Here is a 20590-nt window from a genome sequence, read left to right as displayed (position 1 = left end):
GTGTGACAAAGTGAGAGTTCTGCACTATTACTTTCCATTTCTATTTCTATGCTGATGATACCCAGCTATATCTATGCTGATGATACCCAGCTATATCTTTCTGTAGCTCCAGACGACCCCTGTGCTCTAGACCCGTTGTTGACCTGTCTGTCCAGCATCAAATGCTGGATGAGTGAGAACTTTCTTAAGCTAAATGAGGATGAGACAAGTTCTCATAATTGGTTCTAGTGAGCAGAGAGAATCAATAATAAGTAGACTCTGTAACCTGACTGTAGAAAGTAACACTGGAGTAAAGAACCTGGGGGTTATTATTGATTCTGAATTGAATTTTGATACACACATTAATCATTGCCTTTTTTCATCTTAGAAATATTGCGCGAATTAGAGCCTATCTGTCGTTGGACGATGCAAAAACGTTGATCCACGCTTTTGTTTTACAACTTACAACTTGTTCAAAATGGCAGCCAGAGTTTTAACTAAAACTAAGATGAGAGAACATATTACTCCAGTTTTATCTAAACTACATTGGCTCCCTGTTGTTTTTAGGATTGATTAAAAAATGATTTTACTTGTTTATAAATCTCTCAATGGTCTGGCACCTTCCTACCTCTATGACTGCCTGCCTAGATATGTTCCAAACCGCCCCCTCGGGTCTTCTAGTGCTGATCTGCTTGAAGTGCCTACAAAAACATAAAAAACACGGTGAAGCAGCATTCTGCTTCTATGGGCCGACGGCGTGGAATAAACTCCCATTACACCTAAGACAGGCAGCCTCTGTGGATAGTTTTAAAGCACAGCTCAAGACTTATTACTTCACTCTTGCTTTTAGTTGATTTTTAAATCACTGTGTTGTTATTCATGTCCTCACTGTTTTGCCCGATTCACTGCCTTTTTGCTATTATTTTAATGTTTTATGCTTTTGCTTTTCTTTTTTTGCTTTATTGTTAAATGATTTGTACTGCTCTGTAAAGCACTTTGAGCTGCATTTCATGTCATGAATGGTGCTATACAAATACATGTATTATTATTATTATTATTATTACTTATAGACCGCCGAAGTCTGACGTCATTTACACATCCTTTGTTTGTCTACCTGGTTCGCAGTTTTCCACCCCCGTTCTGAATCCCATAGACGTATTTAATATCGCGTCAAATAAGAACTGTGTTCCAAAAATAAACAAATGACCACGGCGGGTTGACTCTTATGGATATGAAGCATCAACTGACGGTGAGAAAACGCTAATGTTACTTCCGCCAAATTAGTTACATTTTCGCCAGAAACAGACTGTATCAAATATAAGTGACTGACTATCATAAACTATACAGAACCTCCTCCCTGACAATAACGCCGACACGCGGTGTTTATTTTTGGACCACAATTCTTATATGAGACGATTCTAAGATGACCCAATGTTATTCTCCATAGAGAAATTACTTCCGCAAACCTGGGGATGAACGAGTGACGTCAGGACTTCGGTGCTCTATAAACCTTTATAGAAACATGTGGGAAAAGGGAAAGGAAAGACTGGATTGCGGATGACACCTGGCAAGCCATAGAGGGAAGAAGGGACCTTAAAAATAAGTGCAACAAGGAAAGAACAGTGGAAACCAGAATACCAAAAAAAATAAGATAGTGAAGAAGAAAACGAGAAGGGACAAGAGGCGATATGTTGATGATCTAGCATATGAGGCAGAAGTAGCAGCAGGACAGCGGAACATGAAAGACCTTTACAGGATCACAAGACAACTGCCGTGGAAGAACAGGACTATTAGCCGACCGTCAAAGAGGGAAAACTCCTGACACTGGAAACCCAACAGCTGGAACGCTGGAGGGAGCACTTCCAAAAACTCCTGAACAGACCAAAGATCAGCATTTTGCCAACCAAAACCCTGAAGGTCAACTGTGGGAGGATCTCAAAAGGACGAAATAACAAGGCTGTAAAAGCACCAGGAGTTGACAACATCACCCCCTGGTATCCTGAAAGCTGACCCCAAGGCAACCACTGAGGTTCTGTACCACCTCCAAGACCTAAAGAACATTGGAGTGAGCTGGCAGGAAGAAAAAGGACAGGCCCAGAAGAGAGTGAGATCGAGAGCTCTCATGAACGCCTTATGCCCCTCAACGGGGTAAAGAGGATTCAAGAGCAAGTCAAGTCACTTAGTACAACCCGAACGTTCTCTCTACATTCATCTCTTTATTAAATGGGTCAGTGCTGTGCCCTCTGTTTTTCGGAGCTCTCTTCCATGCTTGATATCTCATTTGGTATTCCTTCTATGCGCACCCTCCTTATCGCATTCCTACAGAGCATATAGGCGTTTGACATGCAGACACCAAAGACATTTGACAGCATTGCACATCAGCTGTCTTCTCACACCTATTCTCTCCCTCTCACCCTCTCTCATAGCAAATGCATACTTGTGATGGATGGACGGACTGGGGTGTGGAGTCGGCTATTACTTTTTTTCCCGCCTATTGATATTGGTCCAAATCTGTCCATCTACATGAGGATGGGTACTTTTTTCCTTCTTCTCTTTGCTGAATATTTGCCCAGAATAGGGACACTGGGGTTCATGTGGTTTAATATTGGTATCTGGATCATTTCCAGGATTCCCATATCGGTTGAGATAAGCTCTAAGGCAATTTAGGCAAACATGGTTTGCTCTCACCAGTAAGAGGTGAGAACACTGACCTGTTGTCACTGCAGCATTACCAATTGCTAGAATGAGTGTATCAATATTGTTAGCTAAGGTGTTATTTATAGCTTGTGGTGCATGTGTGTTGGGTCTAGGCCAGATGGACAGCAATGATCCTATTACTTGTATTACAGCATGCATCGGTACATGAGCACAGAGATCCTATTTACACATGGCAGACAGTACGCCTGCATAGGCTTTCCTCATTAATTCTTAGTTCTTAGTTCCTAGCTTATGAGGAGAGAAGAGATGAGGTCTGATTTAATTCAAGAACACTGTTCATGGTATGGTAGGTCTTTATGAAGTGTTTGGTCTTGTGGTTAACAACTTGCATTCATCCTCTGTAGTCTGTCTACGCAATGAATTGTGTGCATGTGTATGTGTACTGTAGGCTACTGTACAGTACATTGTGTGTTCATATATGTGTATTGTAATATGGAGGGGTATGCATGAATGTGGTCCATAGAGAGACTATTTTAGGATGATCAAACTGTTAGACTTGTAAGAACAAATCTGTTATGCGTGAGCAGTTTACATCTTCAAAAGGCACCTACCCCACAAGTGATTCAGTGTCTTTGATTCCTATAAGTAGATACATTTTCTGACGTCAAGATACATTAGGATAGTTTATCCATTTTGATGATGAAATTAAGCAGCAATTTGTCAGTCTGTTAGAAATAGCTTGAGGCACATTGTGTGCCAACTGGGTAACACAATCACGCATCAAGCCAGTCCAGTATGTGGTTCACGTTCAGCCAACGGATATCAAAATGAAGTTCATCATTGCTTGTTTTTTTTTATAGTGTCTTTTTGACGAAACACAAGTTGTAAAGAGTGCATGACTGCTGATGAACACGCACCGGCCAATGTCCATAATCTAAACTGACTGCACATTTGGCAAAAAAATGCAAATATCTGCACTACCATAAAATAGAAAAAAGTAAAGAATAACATAAAATGGAATTAGAGAATTTTTTTTATTAGAGGTATCGAATGCAAGGATGTACTGGATCATTAACACCCTTGAATATCAGCCAGGCTGTGGAGGGGAGAAGCATTCTGCTCACACCAGGCACACTTAAGAGCATGCTAATCAGCCCAGTCATGGAGAATTAAAATCCGCTTGATGAGATAATAAGGAATGTGTTGAAAAGTGTGCGTGCGTTCGTGCATGCGTGCATGTGTGTATGCATGCATGCGTCTAATAACGTGATGGCCATCCAATGCATTGCCTATGGTCCCTGATTAAGAGCCTGTGTGTGTCGATATCAGGCTCATTATCTACAGTATATCATTACAGAAACTTGGTTCTCAACTTTTGGATGACATTTAACATTCAATAATTATGCCAAGTCACTTCCCTTGCATGTTGGAGAGAAGAAAGTGGGGGTTTGGCGGTGGGCCAAAAGAGCAAAGGAGATGAGTTGATAGGAAGGTAGCATAAAGAGGAGAGAGAAAGAGAGTGAGAGAGAGAGAGAGAGAGAGAGAGAGAAAGAAAGAGAGGGAGAGGGAGATAATTAATTGCTGAGTGATTTACTGGACTATCAAACAATGATGCATTATTGTCTTTGTTGCTTTTACATGGCTTGTAATTCCATGTCATAAATTAAACAGATAGGTTGATTGGCTGAATTCTCTAAAGTTCAGCTCATGAGGAATTAACAGGTCTCTGAGTAGGTGGGTGTGTATCTTTATTCTATGCACTTCAAAAAATATATTTAGTATTTAGAGTAGCCAATCATTTTTTACCCGCTTTTTCTCCCCAATTTGTTTTGCCAATGAATTCCTCCCCACACCCATGTCTGTGTTGTCACTGCTGTTGTATCCTACTGACTCACCTGCCAGTGAGGAGTCCCCACCTGGACGACGCAGGGCCTTCGTTCTACTCCTCCTGCCCAACACTCCCTGCTGACAGGTGCTGCCTAAGCAACCCACCCTAGGAGTGCATGCAATGACCAATATCACATTACATTACATTACAGTCATTTAGCAGACGCTTTTATCCAAAGCGACTTACAATAAGTGCATTCAACATAGGTAGGGAACGAAAACTACTAATCACCAGAAGTCTTAAGTGCATTTTCTGCAAAAACAAGCAACCAAGAGTATACCTAGCACTAAGGTAAAAGTGCAATATATCAGCTACCTATTTCCTTAAACAGATGAGACAAAGATGAAGACAAAAATCAAATGAGCAGGAGCTAAAACAAATAAGTGTATCGACTAAACAAGATCCAATAAAACAATACAACAATAAAACAAGCGTTCGTACAACTAGTTAACAACAAGTAGGCTAGGCAGAGAGGAAGGGTAGTGTTTTCTGAAGAGGTGGATTTTCAGCCTGCGGCGAAAGATGGGCAGTGACTCTGCTGTCCTGACACCAGTGGGAAGTTCATTCCACCACTTAGTTGGGTCATCTGTGGCACTTCCGTGACCGTGGAGAGCGAAGGTCCGTTTCTCAATGGATTTGTCATCTAGGAGGGTTATTAAACAAATTTAGCCGGGGTGTATTTTTAAAAGGGGCGGGGAAAATTTGTGAGAGACCAAAATCCAAAATGGCTGCTGTGAAAATGAACTTTTTAATGGTTTGACCTACAAAGATGCACTATACATGGTTTCAGAACTTATTTTGGTCAAGGAATACATATTTGAGGTTTATATAATGATTTGACCTATTGTTGACCTTCAAATGCAAGATGGCTGCCAATTATGAGCTCCAAATTTTTATTTTTTCAAAATCGTCACAGAGCCTCTTATTAGGCTCTAATAAAAGCTCTGCTCACGATGAGTTGAATAATATACAGTATAAGTACACAGAAGTAATCTCTGAGGTCAATACAGTCAATGTTTGTGTTTAAACAACAGTTACTGATTTGCAGTTTCCCATTAAATAGTGTAGGCTACTGAGAATATGGTGTCCAGTTCATCCCATATGTATTCTGTATGCAAATCTAGAAAGGTTAGTTGCTTGAGGTGAATTTAAAGTTCAACTCATTTGTCACCCTTATTTTGTAGTATTGCTCCCAGTGTTTCCTGTCTGTCTAGTTACTTTTACCTGCCTTGTCTAACCAGTCTTGTGATTGTGTCAGTGTTTCCACCTGTGTCCTCCTAGTCCCCCAGCCTATCCCAGTGTTGATTGTCTGTTGAGTTCACCTGTGTCCTGTTAATCCCTGTCTATTTAAGCACTGTGTTCTTGTTAGTCTGTAGACCTTTGTCATGTGAGGTTGTTAGTCCTTGTTCTTTGTGCACAATAATCTTGGACATTTGATTTTGGATAAGAACCTCTCTCCAGAGCAGGATGCACCGCACACCCTCACACCCCGTCTGTAGTGCTTTCCTCGTAGTGCTTGGTCCACCAACCCCTCCACTACTACCCCTGCTGTAACCAGAGTGTCTGCCATTCCAGAGCCCTTGAATCGCTTGTAGATGGCATAGATGTAGGACATCAGCTGGCACCTTGAACATTTCTGGATTCTCCGCCTTGAGCTGAGTGAGCGTCTTGTAGATGCAGGTCACCAACAAGAAAGGAGAATGGAATATTATTCATGATGTCATTCACCACTGCTTGAAGGTTCATTGTATGTTGTGTGGTAATAAGGCTTGCTCTTGTTGGGTGGTGGATGACAGCAGGACTGGGCACCACTGTATCCTGGAACTCGCTGCTCTTCAGGTAGTGGTCTTGTGCCATGATTGTCTACACGAGACAGTGCATGTTTTACAGAGCGAGCACACTAAGGATCTCTGCTATCAACCTGGGCGTAAATGTCCATGGCGTGACAAGGAGTAAAGATCTGGTAGACACTCTGCACAAGAGCGGTGTCTGCATCAGCTATGCAGATACACTGCTCCTCTATGACCATTGGGCTCTGATGGATGTGGAGGCATCAGCAACCTGCCCACAGGAGATCGCAGACAGCAAGCCAGCTATCGTGATCATCGACAATGACGACTTCAAGATTGACACTATGACAGGTGACTCTACAGTAGTCCATCGAACAAATGTCATGTACATGCAGCCAGAGAGCTATGAAAAGAAACCAGGCGAAGAGACTGCTGAAACGCTCACCTAGAAGAAGGAAATCTCTGCACAGCTAAAGTGCAGAACTGACAAAGGTTTGCCAGTACAGATGCCCCCCTGGTAGCAAGAGTGAGCCACCTGCTTGATCCCAGGGTAGATCCACCAGTGGATGGGTCAGCTTCGCAGTGTGCTCGCTCTGTGATACATGCACTGTCTCGTGTAGACAATCATGGCACAAGACCACCACCTGAAGAGCAGCAAGTTCCAGGATACAGTGGTGCCCAGTCCTGCTGTCATCCACCACCCAACAAGAGCAAGCCTTATTACCACACAACATACAATGAACCTACAAGCAAGTCAGTGGTGAATGACATAATGGTGAAACATTCTCCTTTCTTGTTGGTGACCTGCATCTACAAGACGCTCACTCAGCTCAAGGCGGAGAATCCAGAAATGTTCAACGACATCCGCCCAATTCTCGTACCTTTCCACCAGCTGATGTCCTACATCTATGCCATCTACAAGCGATTCAAGGGCTCTGGAATGGCAGACACTCTAATGTCCAAGATTCTTGAGCACAAAGAACAATGACTAACAACCTCACATGACAAAGGTCTACAGACCAACAAGAACACAGTGCTTAAATAGACAGGGATTAACAGGACACAGGTGAACTCAACAGACAATCAACACTGGGATAGGCTGGGGGACTAGGAGGACACAGGTGGAAACACTGACAAAATCACAAGACTGGTTAGACAAGGCAGGTAAAAGTAACTAGACAGACAGGAAACACTGGGAGCAATACTACAAAATAAGGGTGACAAATGAGTTGAACTTTAAATTCACCTCAAGCAACTAACCTTTCTAGCTTTGCATACATAATACTATTTTATGTTAGGCTATAGTGCTAATTTATTTTTGGTTCATTATGAAAATGTGATGGGATGAACTGGACACCATATTCTCAGTAGGCTACACTATCAGGTGACACTATTTAATGGGAAACTGCTAATCAGTAACTATTGTTTACACACAAACATTGACTTTATTGACCTCAGAGATTACTTCTGTGTACTTATACTGTATATTATTCAACTCATCATGAGCAGAGCTTTCATTAGAGCCTAATAAGAAGGCTCTGTTCTATTTTAAAAGAAAAACCTTATGGAGCTCATAATTGGCAGCCATCTTGCATTTGAAGGTCAACAATAGGTCAACCCTGCTGAAAAAACCAGCACAGACCAGCTTATGGTGGTTGCTGGTTTTAGCTGGTTTTAGCTGGTCTTAGCTGGTCTTAGCTGGTCTTAAGCTGGTTTAGATGGCATACCAGGCTGGACAAGCTGGTCAGGCTGGTCAGGCTGGTTTGCCAGTGTAGTTGGTTAGCTGGTCACTAAGCTGGATTCTGCTGGTCTTTGCTGGTCAGCCAGCTGGCTGGCTGGACTGACCAGCAAAGCCAAGCTGGTAGCTGGTCTTTGCTGGTCAAATGGGTGGACTTCCCAGCAAAGACCAGCTTACCAGCTAGACTTAGCTGGTCAGATGGCTGGACACTGGACAGACCAGCAAAGACCAGCTTAGCAGCTGGTCAAGTTTGGTTAGATCCCGATCCAACATGTGGATCGGGACTCCCAGGGAGGTCCCCACGTGATTTGGGGGTGGTCCCAGTCCCCAGATGACAGTGAAGTGATAATTTAAGGACCTTTAAGACCTTTTTAGTACCTAAAAAAAAAAACACCATTACTGCATCAAAAGTAATCAACAAACTATACTATAAAAAAATGTCAAACATTGGCCAAATTGTCTAACAATAATAATAATATAAGAAAACATTTTGAAAATAGCAGATCTACAAGCTCACAACACCTTCCTTGCGAGGCGTTGTGAGCTTGAAGATCTGCTATTTTCACAATAGAGTCAAACTAAACGTAATGCATCAACTCCTACATTCCAAGTGCTTTAAGGGTGGGGGGTCCCCAGTTCAAATATGATTATTTTGGGACGTTGCGGCCTGAAAGGGTTGAGGACCACTGGGTTAGATCACGTGTGTGTTTCCCAAAACAGTGGGTCGGGGCCCATTTGTGGGTCATGTACACATCACGAGGAAAGATCCCTTTTTTTGTTTCCTACAAAAATATATTACTATATTATTTCAAAACATTTCCCACCCAAAAATCTAAAATCTTCATCAATAAAAAAACAAATAAATACAAAATCTAAGAAATTCCATCAATTAATAAAAAAAAGCATGCAGTGAAAATAGCAGATCTACAAGCGTTGTGAGCTTGCAGATCTACTATTTTAACTAGTTTGGATCCCGGGGAGACATCATACCTGCCATTAGACTGTGAAGATTTTCTTCTGTTACAATTGCCCCCCCCCCCAGTATATACAGTATATTTTATTGTATTGTATTGTATTGTATTGTATTGTATTGTATTGTATTGCATTGTATTTTACTTTACATTTCTTGTCCTTTTCTTGTGATGTGACATAAATATTATATTTAATAATAATAATAATAATAATAATAATAATAATAATAATAATAATAATAATAATAATAATAATAATAATGTATTATTATTATCATAACAACATTCATCCAAACTTATTTACTTAATTTCGCAATTGGCAAATAATATGCTAGTTTGATTCTAAATAACACTTTTTTTTGCTATGGTTACCAAAATGAACAGATCTACAGATCTACATCTTGTCGCAATTTGACGTGTTGTGAGCTTGTACATCTGTTTTTACAGAGAAGCGGGCCCTTTATGGGCCCTGAGCAGTGTTGCCATATCTGCTTATTATAAGTGACTTTGGGCTTGTTTTTCTGTAAAGTTGCTTGTAAATATTAGTGAAATATTTCACTTATTATTTTTGAAAATAGCAGATCTACAAGCTCACAATGTGTTGCAAATGCGACGCACTGTGAGCTTGTAGATCGGCTATTTTCAAATAGGTTTAAATGTCGCTTCTTTTGGGCTTAATTTTTTTCACAGACCTGGCTGCTTATTTCTCTCACAAAATCTGGCAACACTGTCTCAGCAGGCTCGTGACCCTTGAACTACCGCTCGCGATACGCGGGGAGAATGAATGCTATCTGAGTCGAGCTGCCTGCAGGCTGCAGCTCTCACTTCAGTAGAAAGTTTATTGCGTTGCTTTGGATTCATCAAAAATAATTATAAACCGGCTTCAGAGAAGATAAAAGAAAGAAGAAGAAGCGGCGGACATTTTAGGTGAGTGTTGACACACAGAAATACTATTTATGTAGGCGTTTTAGCCTACTATTACTGTATTGATAATTAAGTGCGTAGGCTGCTGTGTTCGAAGTCAATCACAAGTGACTCATGTCATGACCCAACTCTACACATTGTTTAGTTATTTAATTTGTCTTGATAAAGGGATTATGACAATAATTACAATAAATTATAGTGGGAATATACAATATAATTTATACTATAGGCCACTACTGCTTGCCTATGTGCCGCTCAAAACTAAATTCAGAATATGACGTGTGTGTGTGTGTGTGTGTGTGTGTGTGTGTGTGTGTGTGTGTGTGGACACACGCTTTCAGTGATGAAGCTACAGAGTGTTTTAATATCCCGTGAACTCTGAACATTAATGATTCCCTTGTCTGTCTGTCTGTCTGTCTGTCTGTGTGTGTGTGTGTGTGTGTGTGTGTGTGTGTGTGTGTGTGTGTGTGTGTGTGTGTGTGTGTGTTATTATTACACATTTCTTTGGCTGCAGTGGCCAAAATGAATGGTTTGCAGCCCTACTGAAAGAGAAAAAGGAACCCAGAGAGAACCATTATGTTAGTCTGTAGACCTTTGTCATGTGAGGTTGTTAGTCCTTGTTCTTTGTGCACAATAATCTTGGACATTTGATTTTGGATAAGAACCTCTCTCCAGAGCAGGATGCACCGCACACCCTCACACCCCGTCTGTAGTGCTTTCCTCGTAGTGCTTGGTCCACCAACCCCTCCACTACTACCCCTGCTGTAACCAGAGTGTCTGCCATTCCAGAGCCCTTGAATCGCTTGTAGATGGCATAGATGTAGGACATCAGCTGGCACCTTGAACATTTCTGGATTCTCCGCCTTGAGCTGAGTGAGCGTCTTGTAGATGCAGGTCACCAACAAGAAAGGAGAATGGAATATTATTCATGATGTCATTCACCACTGCTTGAAGGTTCATTGTATGTTGTGTGGTAATAAGGCTTGCTCTTGTTGGGTGGTGGATGACAGCAGGACTGGGCACCACTGTATCCTGGAACTCGCTGCTCTTCAGGTAGTGGTCTTGTGCCATGATTGTCTACACGAGACAGTGCATGTTTTACAGAGCGAGCACACTAAGGATCTCTGCTATCAACCTGGGCGTAAATGTCCATGGCGTGACAAGGAGTAAAGATCTGGTAGACACTCTGCACAAGAGCGGTGTCTGCATCAGCTATGCAGATACACTGCTCCTCTATGACCATTGGGCTCTGATGGATGTGGAGGCATCAGCAACCTGCCCACAGGAGATCGCAGACAGCAAGCCAGCTATCGTGATCATCGACAATGACGACTTCAAGATTGACACTATGACAGGTGACTCTACAGTAGTCCATCGAACAAATGTCATGTACATGCAGCCAGAGAGCTATGAAAAGAAACCAGGCGAAGAGACTGCTGAAACGCTCACCTAGAAGAAGGAAATCTCTGCACAGCTAAAGTGCAGAACTGACAAAGGTTTGCCAGTACAGATGCCCCCCTGGTAGCAAGAGTGAGCCACCTGCTTGATCCCAGGGTAGATCCACCAGTGGATGGGTCAGCTTCGCAGTGTGCTCGCTCTGTGATACATGCACTGTCTCGTGTAGACAATCATGGCACAAGACCACCACCTGAAGAGCAGCAAGTTCCAGGATACAGTGGTGCCCAGTCCTGCTGTCATCCACCACCCAACAAGAGCAAGCCTTATTACCACACAACATACAATGAACCTACAAGCAAGTCAGTGGTGAATGACATAATGGTGAAACATTCTCCTTTCTTGTTGGTGACCTGCATCTACAAGACGCTCACTCAGCTCAAGGCGGAGAATCCAGAAATGTTCAACGACATCCGCCCAATTCTCGTACCTTTCCACCAGCTGATGTCCTACATCTATGCCATCTACAAGCGATTCAAGGGCTCTGGAATGGCAGACACTCTAATGTCCAAGATTCTTGAGCACAAAGAACAATGACTAACAACCTCACATGACAAAGGTCTACAGACCAACAAGAACACAGTGCTTAAATAGACAGGGATTAACAGGACACAGGTGAACTCAACAGACAATCAACACTGGGATAGGCTGGGGGACTAGGAGGACACAGGTGGAAACACTGACAAAATCACAAGACTGGTTAGACAAGGCAGGTAAAAGTAACTAGACAGACAGGAAACACTGGGAGCAATACTACAAAATAAGGGTGACAAATGAGTTGAACTTTAAATTCACCTCAAGCAACTAACCTTTCTAGCTTTGCATACATAATACTATTTTATGTTAGGCTATAGTGCTAATTTATTTTTGGTTCATTATGAAAATGTGATGGGATGAACTGGACACCATATTCTCAGTAGGCTACACTATCAGGTGACACTATTTAATGGGAAACTGCTAATCAGTAACTATTGTTTACACACAAACATTGACTTTATTGACCTCAGAGATTACTTCTGTGTACTTATACTGTATATTATTCAACTCATCATGAGCAGAGCTTTCATTAGAGCCTAATAAGAAGGCTCTGTTCTATTTTAAAAGAAAAACCTTATGGAGCTCATAATTGGCAGCCATCTTGCATTTGAAGGTCAACAATAGGTCAACCCTGCTGAAAAAAACAGCACAGACCAGCTTATGGTGGTTGCTGGTTTTAGCTGGTTTTAGCTGGTCTTAGCTGGTCTTAGCTGGTCTTAAGCTGGTTTAGATGGCATACCAGGCTGGACAAGCTGGTCAGGCTGGTCAGGCTGGTTTGCCAGTGTAGTTGGTTAGCTGGTCACTAAGCTGGATTCTGCTGGTCTTTGCTGGTCAGCCAGCTGGCTGGCTGGACTGACCAGCAAAGCCAAGCTGGTAGCTGGTCTTTGCTGGTCAAATGGGTGGACTTCCCAGCAAAGACCAGCTTACCAGCTAGACTTAGCTGGTCAGATGGCTGGACACTGGACAGACCAGCAAAGACCAGCTTAGCAGCTGGTCAAGTTTGGTTAGATCCCGATCCAACATGTGGATCGGGACTCCCAGGGAGGTCCCCACGTGATTTGGGGGTGGTCCCAGTCCCCAGATGACAGTGAAGTGATAATTTAAGGACCTTTAAGACCTTTTTAGTACCTAAAAAAAAAAACACCATTACTGCATCAAAAGTAATCAACAAACTATACTATAAAAAAATGTCAAACATTGGCCAAATTGTCTAACAATAATAATAATATAAGAAAACATTTTGAAAATAGCAGATCTACAAGCTCACAACACCTTCCTTGCGAGGCGTTGTGAGCTTGAAGATCTGCTATTTTCACAATAGAGTCAAACTAAACGTAATGCATCAACTCCTACATTCCAAGTGCTTTAAGGGTGGGGGGTCCCCAGTTCAAATATGATTATTTTGGGACGTTGCGGCCTGAAAGGGTTGAGGACCACTGGGTTAGATCACGTGTGTGTTTCCCAAAACAGTGGGTCGGGGCCCATTTGTGGGTCATGTACACATCACGAGGAAAGATCCCTTTTTTTGTTTCCTACAAAAATATATTACTATATTATTTCAAAACATTTCCCACCCAAAAATCTAAAATCTTCATCAATAAAAAAACAAATAAATACAAAATCTAAGAAATTCCATCAATTAATAAAAAAAAGCATGCAGTGAAAATAGCAGATCTACAAGCGTTGTGAGCTTGCAGATCTACTATTTTAACTAGTTTGGATCCCGGGGAGACATCATACCTGCCATTAGACTGTGAAGATTTTCTTCTGTTACAATTGCCCCCCCCCCCAGTATATACAGTATATTTTATTGTATTGTATTGTATTGTATTGTATTGTATTGTATTGTATTGTATTGTATTGCATTGTATTTTACTTTACATTTCTTGTCCTTTTCTTGTGATGTGACATAAATATTATATTTAATAATAATAATAATAATAATAATAATAATAATAATAATAATAATAATAATAATAATAATGTATTATTATTATCATAACAACATTCATCCAAACTTATTTACTTAATTTCGCAATTGGCAAATAATATGCTAGTTTGATTCTAAATAACACTTTTTTTTGCTATGGTTACCAAAATGAACAGATCTACAGATCTACATCTTGTCGCAATTTGACGTGTTGTGAGCTTGTACATCTGTTTTTACAGAGAAGCGGGCCCTTTATGGGCCCTGAGCAGTGTTGCCATATCTGCTTATTATAAGTGACTTTGGGCTTGTTTTTCTGTAAAGTTGCTTGTAAATATTAGTGAAATATTTCACTTATTATTTTTGAAAATAGCAGATCTACAAGCTCACAATGTGTTGCAAATGCGACGCACTGTGAGCTTGTAGATCGGCTATTTTCAAATAGGTTTAAATGTCGCTTCTTTTGGGCTTAATTTTTTTCACAGACCTGGCTGCTTATTTCTCTCACAAAATCTGGCAACACTGTCTCAGCAGGCTCGTGACCCTTGAACTACCGCTCGCGATACGCGGGGAGAATGAATGCTATCTGAGTCGAGCTGCCTGCAGGCTGCAGCTCTCACTTCAGTAGAAAGTTTATTGCGTTGCTTTGGATTCATCAAAAATAATTATAAACCGGCTTCAGAGAAGATAAAAGAAAGAAGAAGAAGCGGCGGACATTTTAGGTGAGTGTTGACACACAGAAATACTATTTATGTAGGCGTTTTAGCCTACTATTACTGTATTGATAATTAAGTGCGTAGGCTGCTGTGTTCGAAGTCAATCACAAGTGACTCATGTCATGACCCAACTCTACACATTGTTTAGTTATTTAATTTGTCTTGATAAAGGGATTATGACAATAATTACAATAAATTATAGTGGGAATATACAATATAATTTATACTATAGGCCACTACTGCTTGCCTATGTGCCGCTCAAAACTAAATTCAGAATATGACGTGTGTGTGTGTGTGTGTGTGTGTGTGTGTGTGTGTGTGTGTGTGTGTGTGGACACACGCTTTCAGTGATGAAGCTACAGAGTGTTTTAATATCCCGTGAACTCTGAACATTAATGATTCCCTTGTCTGTCTGTCTGTCTGTCTGTCTGTGTGTGTGTGTGTGTGTGTGTGTGTGTGTGTGTGTGTGTGTGTTATTATTACACATTTCTTTGGCTGCAGTGGCCAAAATGAATGGTTTGCAGCCCTACTGAAAGAGAAAAAGGAACCCAGAGAGAACCATTATGTGTTATGCCCCCCCCCCCCCCTCCCTCCCACAAAGAGAAGAAAACAGTTTGAAGGTAAAGTGATATTGTTTTGTTAAATGTTAAAGTAATCATTGCTTGTTCAGTAACAGGGGTCTCCCAGACTCTCCACCTCTTTAGTAAGCCGAAAATGCATTTCCAGGAATACCATTTAACCAATCAGAACTCATACAGGATACAGGATAAATAAGTTACAATTGGAAGTGATGACACAAAGAAGTGGGCATACAAAATTTTAACCCATTTAGACCAGGAACGCATCTGTGTAATTGTTTTGATTTCTTTGGCTAGACCTTTGGCTTCAAAAATAGCAGATCTACAAGCTCATAGCGCGACACCGAGTGGCGCGCTATGAGCATGTAGATCTGCTATTTTTGAAAATCTTTGAATATATATGTTTTAAAGTGAACATTTGTACCTCAAATCTTTTTCCTTTTATGTTCAAAAAACTTTTAGGATTTAGAGAGCATTTTTAGAATCGGCCCCAGGTCTTAATGGGTTAAAGCTGCACTATGTAACTTTCCTCTTCTACCCCGGATTTGAACCCGGTTTCCTGAGCAAGTGCTGTAACCTTTTACCATTGAGCTAATAGAGCCTGCCTGCTTGCTCAGGTGATACATTGAATCTTGACCATCAGATCAAAATTCATGTCAGATCCTGTGTCTAGGTGAGACATGACCTTTGACACTATCTAAATGTCTCAATAGAAGAGCAGGGAGACTAAATACAACCACCCCAATTATATAAGTTATATTGTATTATTTGTATTAACATACTCTAACATACAGATTGTATAAGTTATATTGTATTAATATACTCTACGATACAGGTTGCATAAAATTACATTTTATTCCACTTTAACTTTCTAACAAAAAACATCTTGTTTTATCCAAAATATATTACTTGCACTACCTTTAGACTCTGACTCGTCTGAATACGGTGGAGATGCTGTTGTTCCCCAAGCTATCCACGACGAAATGTCAAGTACAGTCATACCCAGAAGAAGGCCAAAGAGTTGGAGCTGGACCTACAGCATCTTAAAACTAAGTAAGCAATGACTAATGTTAACGAAACAGTTGCATGAGTTTGCTCTTCTCTTTTTGTATATATCGATATGTTGGTTATTTGTTCTCATGTTCTTTTTTACTTAGATCTTGACCACAAATGTTAAAAAACATTATATAGAAAGCATGTTAAATGGAGTGGACAGATGCTAGGCTCATTATTAAACTGGTATCCTACTAAGGCATACATCAATTCAGTTTTTATTTTTTATTTTTCCGTACCCTGTTCATGCTTTAAGATGCAACAAATTAGAGATTGCAAAACAGAAACTGGAGGAAGGGCCCCAATATAGCTCTGCAGCAAAGCCTGACATCCCTGCTGCAGATAAGCAAACCAGTGACAGCATAGGTGTGTTTAGACAGTGATACTGTTCTACGGAAAATGGTGACAATGTGTACAATATAAGTACTGTGATACTGCCAAAAGGAGCTTAAATATGATTCTCTACATTTTCAGTTGCAACTTCCTCTGTTTCCTCTTCCCCCGAGTCAGACGATTTGGCATCGACACCTGGGATGTTTGACGGCAACGGTGACAAGGTATTGAAGAAACATACTGTGTAGGACAGTGGTTCTTAAAAGTGGGGTTCCACAGTGTCCCCAGCTAAATAAGAAACAGTTATCATTTCAAAAATAGGCAACGTGTCATGATGCATCGTGAGCTTGTAGATCAGCTATGTTTTGCTATTTTTGAACTCTTTTTGAACAGTTTTGCCTATGGCATGAACAAAATAGGGATGCCGGGTGGAAAAGGTTAATTTCACTACTATTTTACCAGCTAGAATGTAATCCAATGACAATGTACTGTATAAGAATTACTTCAACTCTCCCCACCTACAGTATAGACAGTTGTAGAATTCTGTACTAAATGTAATCCAACAATTAACATCTTCTCTATTGGAGGTCCATGGCACCAACTCTTTTCTAAATGGGTCCACATTTGGGGGTCCTTGAAAATGTAATTTCTTTACAGTAAATTCTGTTTGAAGTGGGCCTGCTTTTGTCAAAAATGAGTCTGAAATGTCATGGTAAAATGTTTTTTAATTTCTAAAACATGTGTTGTTTTCTTCTGTTTCAGGTCCAGATTGGCTCTGGTGTGTGGCTCGAAAAGGAGATCTGGAAGATGGTGGCAGCAAACACCAAGGACTCCCTGTTCATGAAGGAGCTTGCTGTTGCCATTTGGGGGACAACAACCCTGAAGACCATGCAGGAGCCTTACAAAGAATGCCCCACTAGCAAGGGGGAGGCCAAACCCCCCTGACCGCAGGACTCAGAAGAGGTATGTTTACTGTGGGGTGGGGGGGTTCATTATGACTTGATCTCATAATTCAATCTGCTCTGTGCATGACTGTAGTTCTCTTTTCCAGAAGGTGGAATTCCCGTTAGCGTTACCTGTTCAGTTTTTCATACCTTCATTTGGTTGTCTCAGCAGCATACTGTTTCAACCAGAAACACATATGGAGATGTTGGTTGTTTCCAATTTATATCTGCTGCCGAGCAAATCAAATGAAGCTATGAAAAACTGATCGGGAAACGGGAATGTCACCTTCTGGAAAAGAGATTATATTAAGCTTATTAATCAATCATAAAAGAAAATACTCTATTGTAATAAAATCGATTTTATGGCTTAAAGAAATGCCGATCTACAAGCTTGCAACTCGTTGGACGTGTTGTGAGCTTGTAGATCAAAAAAGTAATCAATAGAATAATCGCAAGTAGAATAATTGGTAGTGGCAGCCCTACATGCATGTGTGGCAGGGGTAGCTTTTTCCCCCAAATTGTTGTTGTCCATTGTAGCCATCTGACTTATTGCCTGCCCACTGTCCACCCACCTTTTTCATTCAAATGCATGTTTTCTAACTGAACTGAAACACGGGGTTAAAAAAACACTTCACCCCATTTTCAACTCATCTTCATATAATTGGTCCTCACTAATACACATTTTAAGATGGCACCATTTATGTCTACTCACTCTGTGTTTCGTTGATAGGTCGTGGACAGTTTAGAAACCTGCCTACCTTTGACATCATCGGTAGGCAGGTTTGGTCATTTAGAACAACTTTATTTGTTCATTATTAATGCAAGAACAATGGCTTCTACTTCTGCATGCAAACTTTCCAGGTAGAGACACACTGTAGTTTCTATTAGCTTGGAATCTCCATTGGTGATGTCACTGGTAGGCAGGTTTCTGAACTGTCCACATTCCACCAATGAGTGGCAGAACGAGTAGACAGAAATGGTGCCATTGTATAATGAACATTAGCGAGGATCAGTTAGTTATATGAAGATAAGGTTGAAAATGGGTGAAGTTTAAGTTACTTTAAGTTTTTCTCAAAACATCAAATTGACTCACCCCATGCAGTATATTGCTAATTATATTTGTTTTATTGTTGGGGGTTCTTGTTTGTTTTCTTTCAGACTGTTTCCATTGGTGGCTGCAGGGGCAGAACATTCTCACAAAGAGGAAGGCCATGGACCATGGCCAGGACATCAATAGAAAGGACAAGAAATTGTGTGTCTGTGTAGGGGGGGGTAATGCTTTATAGCGCCACCAGCAGGCCGATTTTTGCAAGACACATTTTTGGCTGCAACTTTACAGATGTTTTCCAAACATCACACACATCGGTATACAGTATCTCCATAGTCATGTAATCAAGACGGATCTGTCCGATTTTTCATATTCTCTCACTCTTTTCCAGTCATTTGAACACTGTGTGTGTGTTAGTGTGTTCCTCAGGTTGAAGTTCATGTATTTATGTGTTTATTTATACATTTATTTGTTATTTAAATGTTGTTTTTGAGGGTTTTTTATAAGTGTTTAATAAATTATTGTTATGTATGAAATTGATACATGATTATTTATGACTTTGTGGATTTTGCTCACTTTTATATAGGCTACTGTAGGCTACTGTTTTTTAAATATACCACGTGCTGTGGGCACCTGGCTGAAATTCACCATGATCATGCATCCTCTCCAGCAAAGTTGGTCACTGCATATCCAGAATACACCTGAATACACATAAATACCAGATAGCAGCTTAAACCAGCTTAAACCAGCTACCAGCTAAACCATCATAAATACCAGCTACCAGCTTAAACCAGCTAAACCATCATAAATACCAGCTACCAGCTTAAACCAGCTAAACCATCAAAAATACCAGCTACCAGCTTAAACCATCAAAAATACCAGCTACCAGCTTAAACCAGCTAAACCATCATAAATACCAGCTACCAGCTTAAACCAGCTAAACCATCAAAAATACCAGCTACCAGCTTAAACCAGCTACCAGTTTAAACCAGCAAAACCTACCACCTTAAGCTGGTCAACCACCAAGACCAGCTTAAGGTGTGTTTTGGACGTCCAAAACACACCTTAAGGTGGTCAACCACCAAGACCAGCTAAAACCAGCTGGTCCAGCTTAGGCTGGTCTAAGCTGGTTTTTTCAGCAGGGAAATCATTATATAAACACCAAATATGTATCCTTGACCAAAATAAGCTCTGAAACCATGTATTGTGCATCTTTGTAGGTCAAACCATTAAAAAGTTAATTTTCACTGCAGCCATTTTGGATTTTGGTCTCTCACAAATTTCCCCCGCCCCTTTTAAAAATACACCCCGGCTAAATTTGTTTAATAACCCTCCTAGATGACAAATCCATTGAGAAACGGACCTTCGCTCTCCACGGTCACGGAAGTGCCACAGATGACCCAACTAACTGTGGGGCCAGAACAGAAAAAAGTCGTGACCGTGTGGATCGGCCAGAAGGACCCTTGAGTCACGAGGCAATCAGTCGCCCCGAGGTGGCAGACCGAAGTGGTCGGGCAGGGGTGTAGGCATCGACCATAGACCGGAGGTAAGAAGGAGCTGTTCCTTTCACTGCCCTATAGGCTCCCCACCCGGCTTCCCACCCCCGAACACGGGTAAATTGTGTTCGCATAGACGCCCATCAAAGCCGTATGCACCACGGTGGATTCGAACCCACAACCTCCGTGGTTGGTGGGCAGGGACTTAACCACTGCGCCACCCAAGTTCTTTCTGAGGGCTGCTTACTGTATGTGTGTGCACACTAGATTTCCTTTTTTCCCCCCTTTGTTGACCACATCAAGAGTGAATGAATAGGCAACTAGAAAAAGTGCTCCTCGGAGCACAAGTCTCCGCCAGGTCAGGTAGGTTATTATGGCCTCCTGGTGGCGCTATAATCAGTGATGTTGCTAGGTTTTCAATGTAATGGGTCCCGGGACCCACAGGTGGTCATTCAAATGGGTCCCAGAAACATTTTATGGGTCCCCAATTACACGTCTCCCCCCCCCCTTCTATCGTTTTCTTTGATCTCCAATCTCCATATCTTCTATGTGTGT

At 41.2% G+C, this 20590-nt stretch overlaps 2 protein-coding genes across 2 annotated transcripts in view; one reads left to right on the top strand and one right to left on the bottom strand.

Annotated features, from left to right (window-relative positions):
* The window catches only part of LOC308092614 (uncharacterized protein), a 297349-nt gene that overhangs the window by 81655 nt on the left and 195104 nt on the right, over positions 1–20590 (bottom strand). The window lies entirely within an intron of this gene.
* On the top strand, positions 14503–19079 carry LOC308092618 (uncharacterized protein). Its single transcript, XM_080438628.1, has 5 exons — positions 14503–14589; positions 16086–16214; positions 16689–16771; positions 17310–17510; positions 18650–19079. Exons 2-4 carry the CDS (start codon positions 16145–16147, stop codon positions 17490–17492), a joined length of 336 nt encoding a protein of 111 aa, XP_080294754.1. The 5' UTR covers positions 14503–14589; positions 16086–16144; the 3' UTR covers positions 17493–17510; positions 18650–19079.

Source organism: Gymnoscopelus braueri (assembly GCF_963280865.1).
Source record: "Gymnoscopelus braueri genome assembly, chromosome: 9".
NCBI lineage: Eukaryota > Metazoa > Chordata > Actinopteri > Myctophiformes > Myctophidae > Gymnoscopelus > Gymnoscopelus braueri.
The sequence above is the reverse complement of the archived record's forward strand: the minus strand, read 5'-3'. Positions and strand labels throughout refer to the sequence as shown.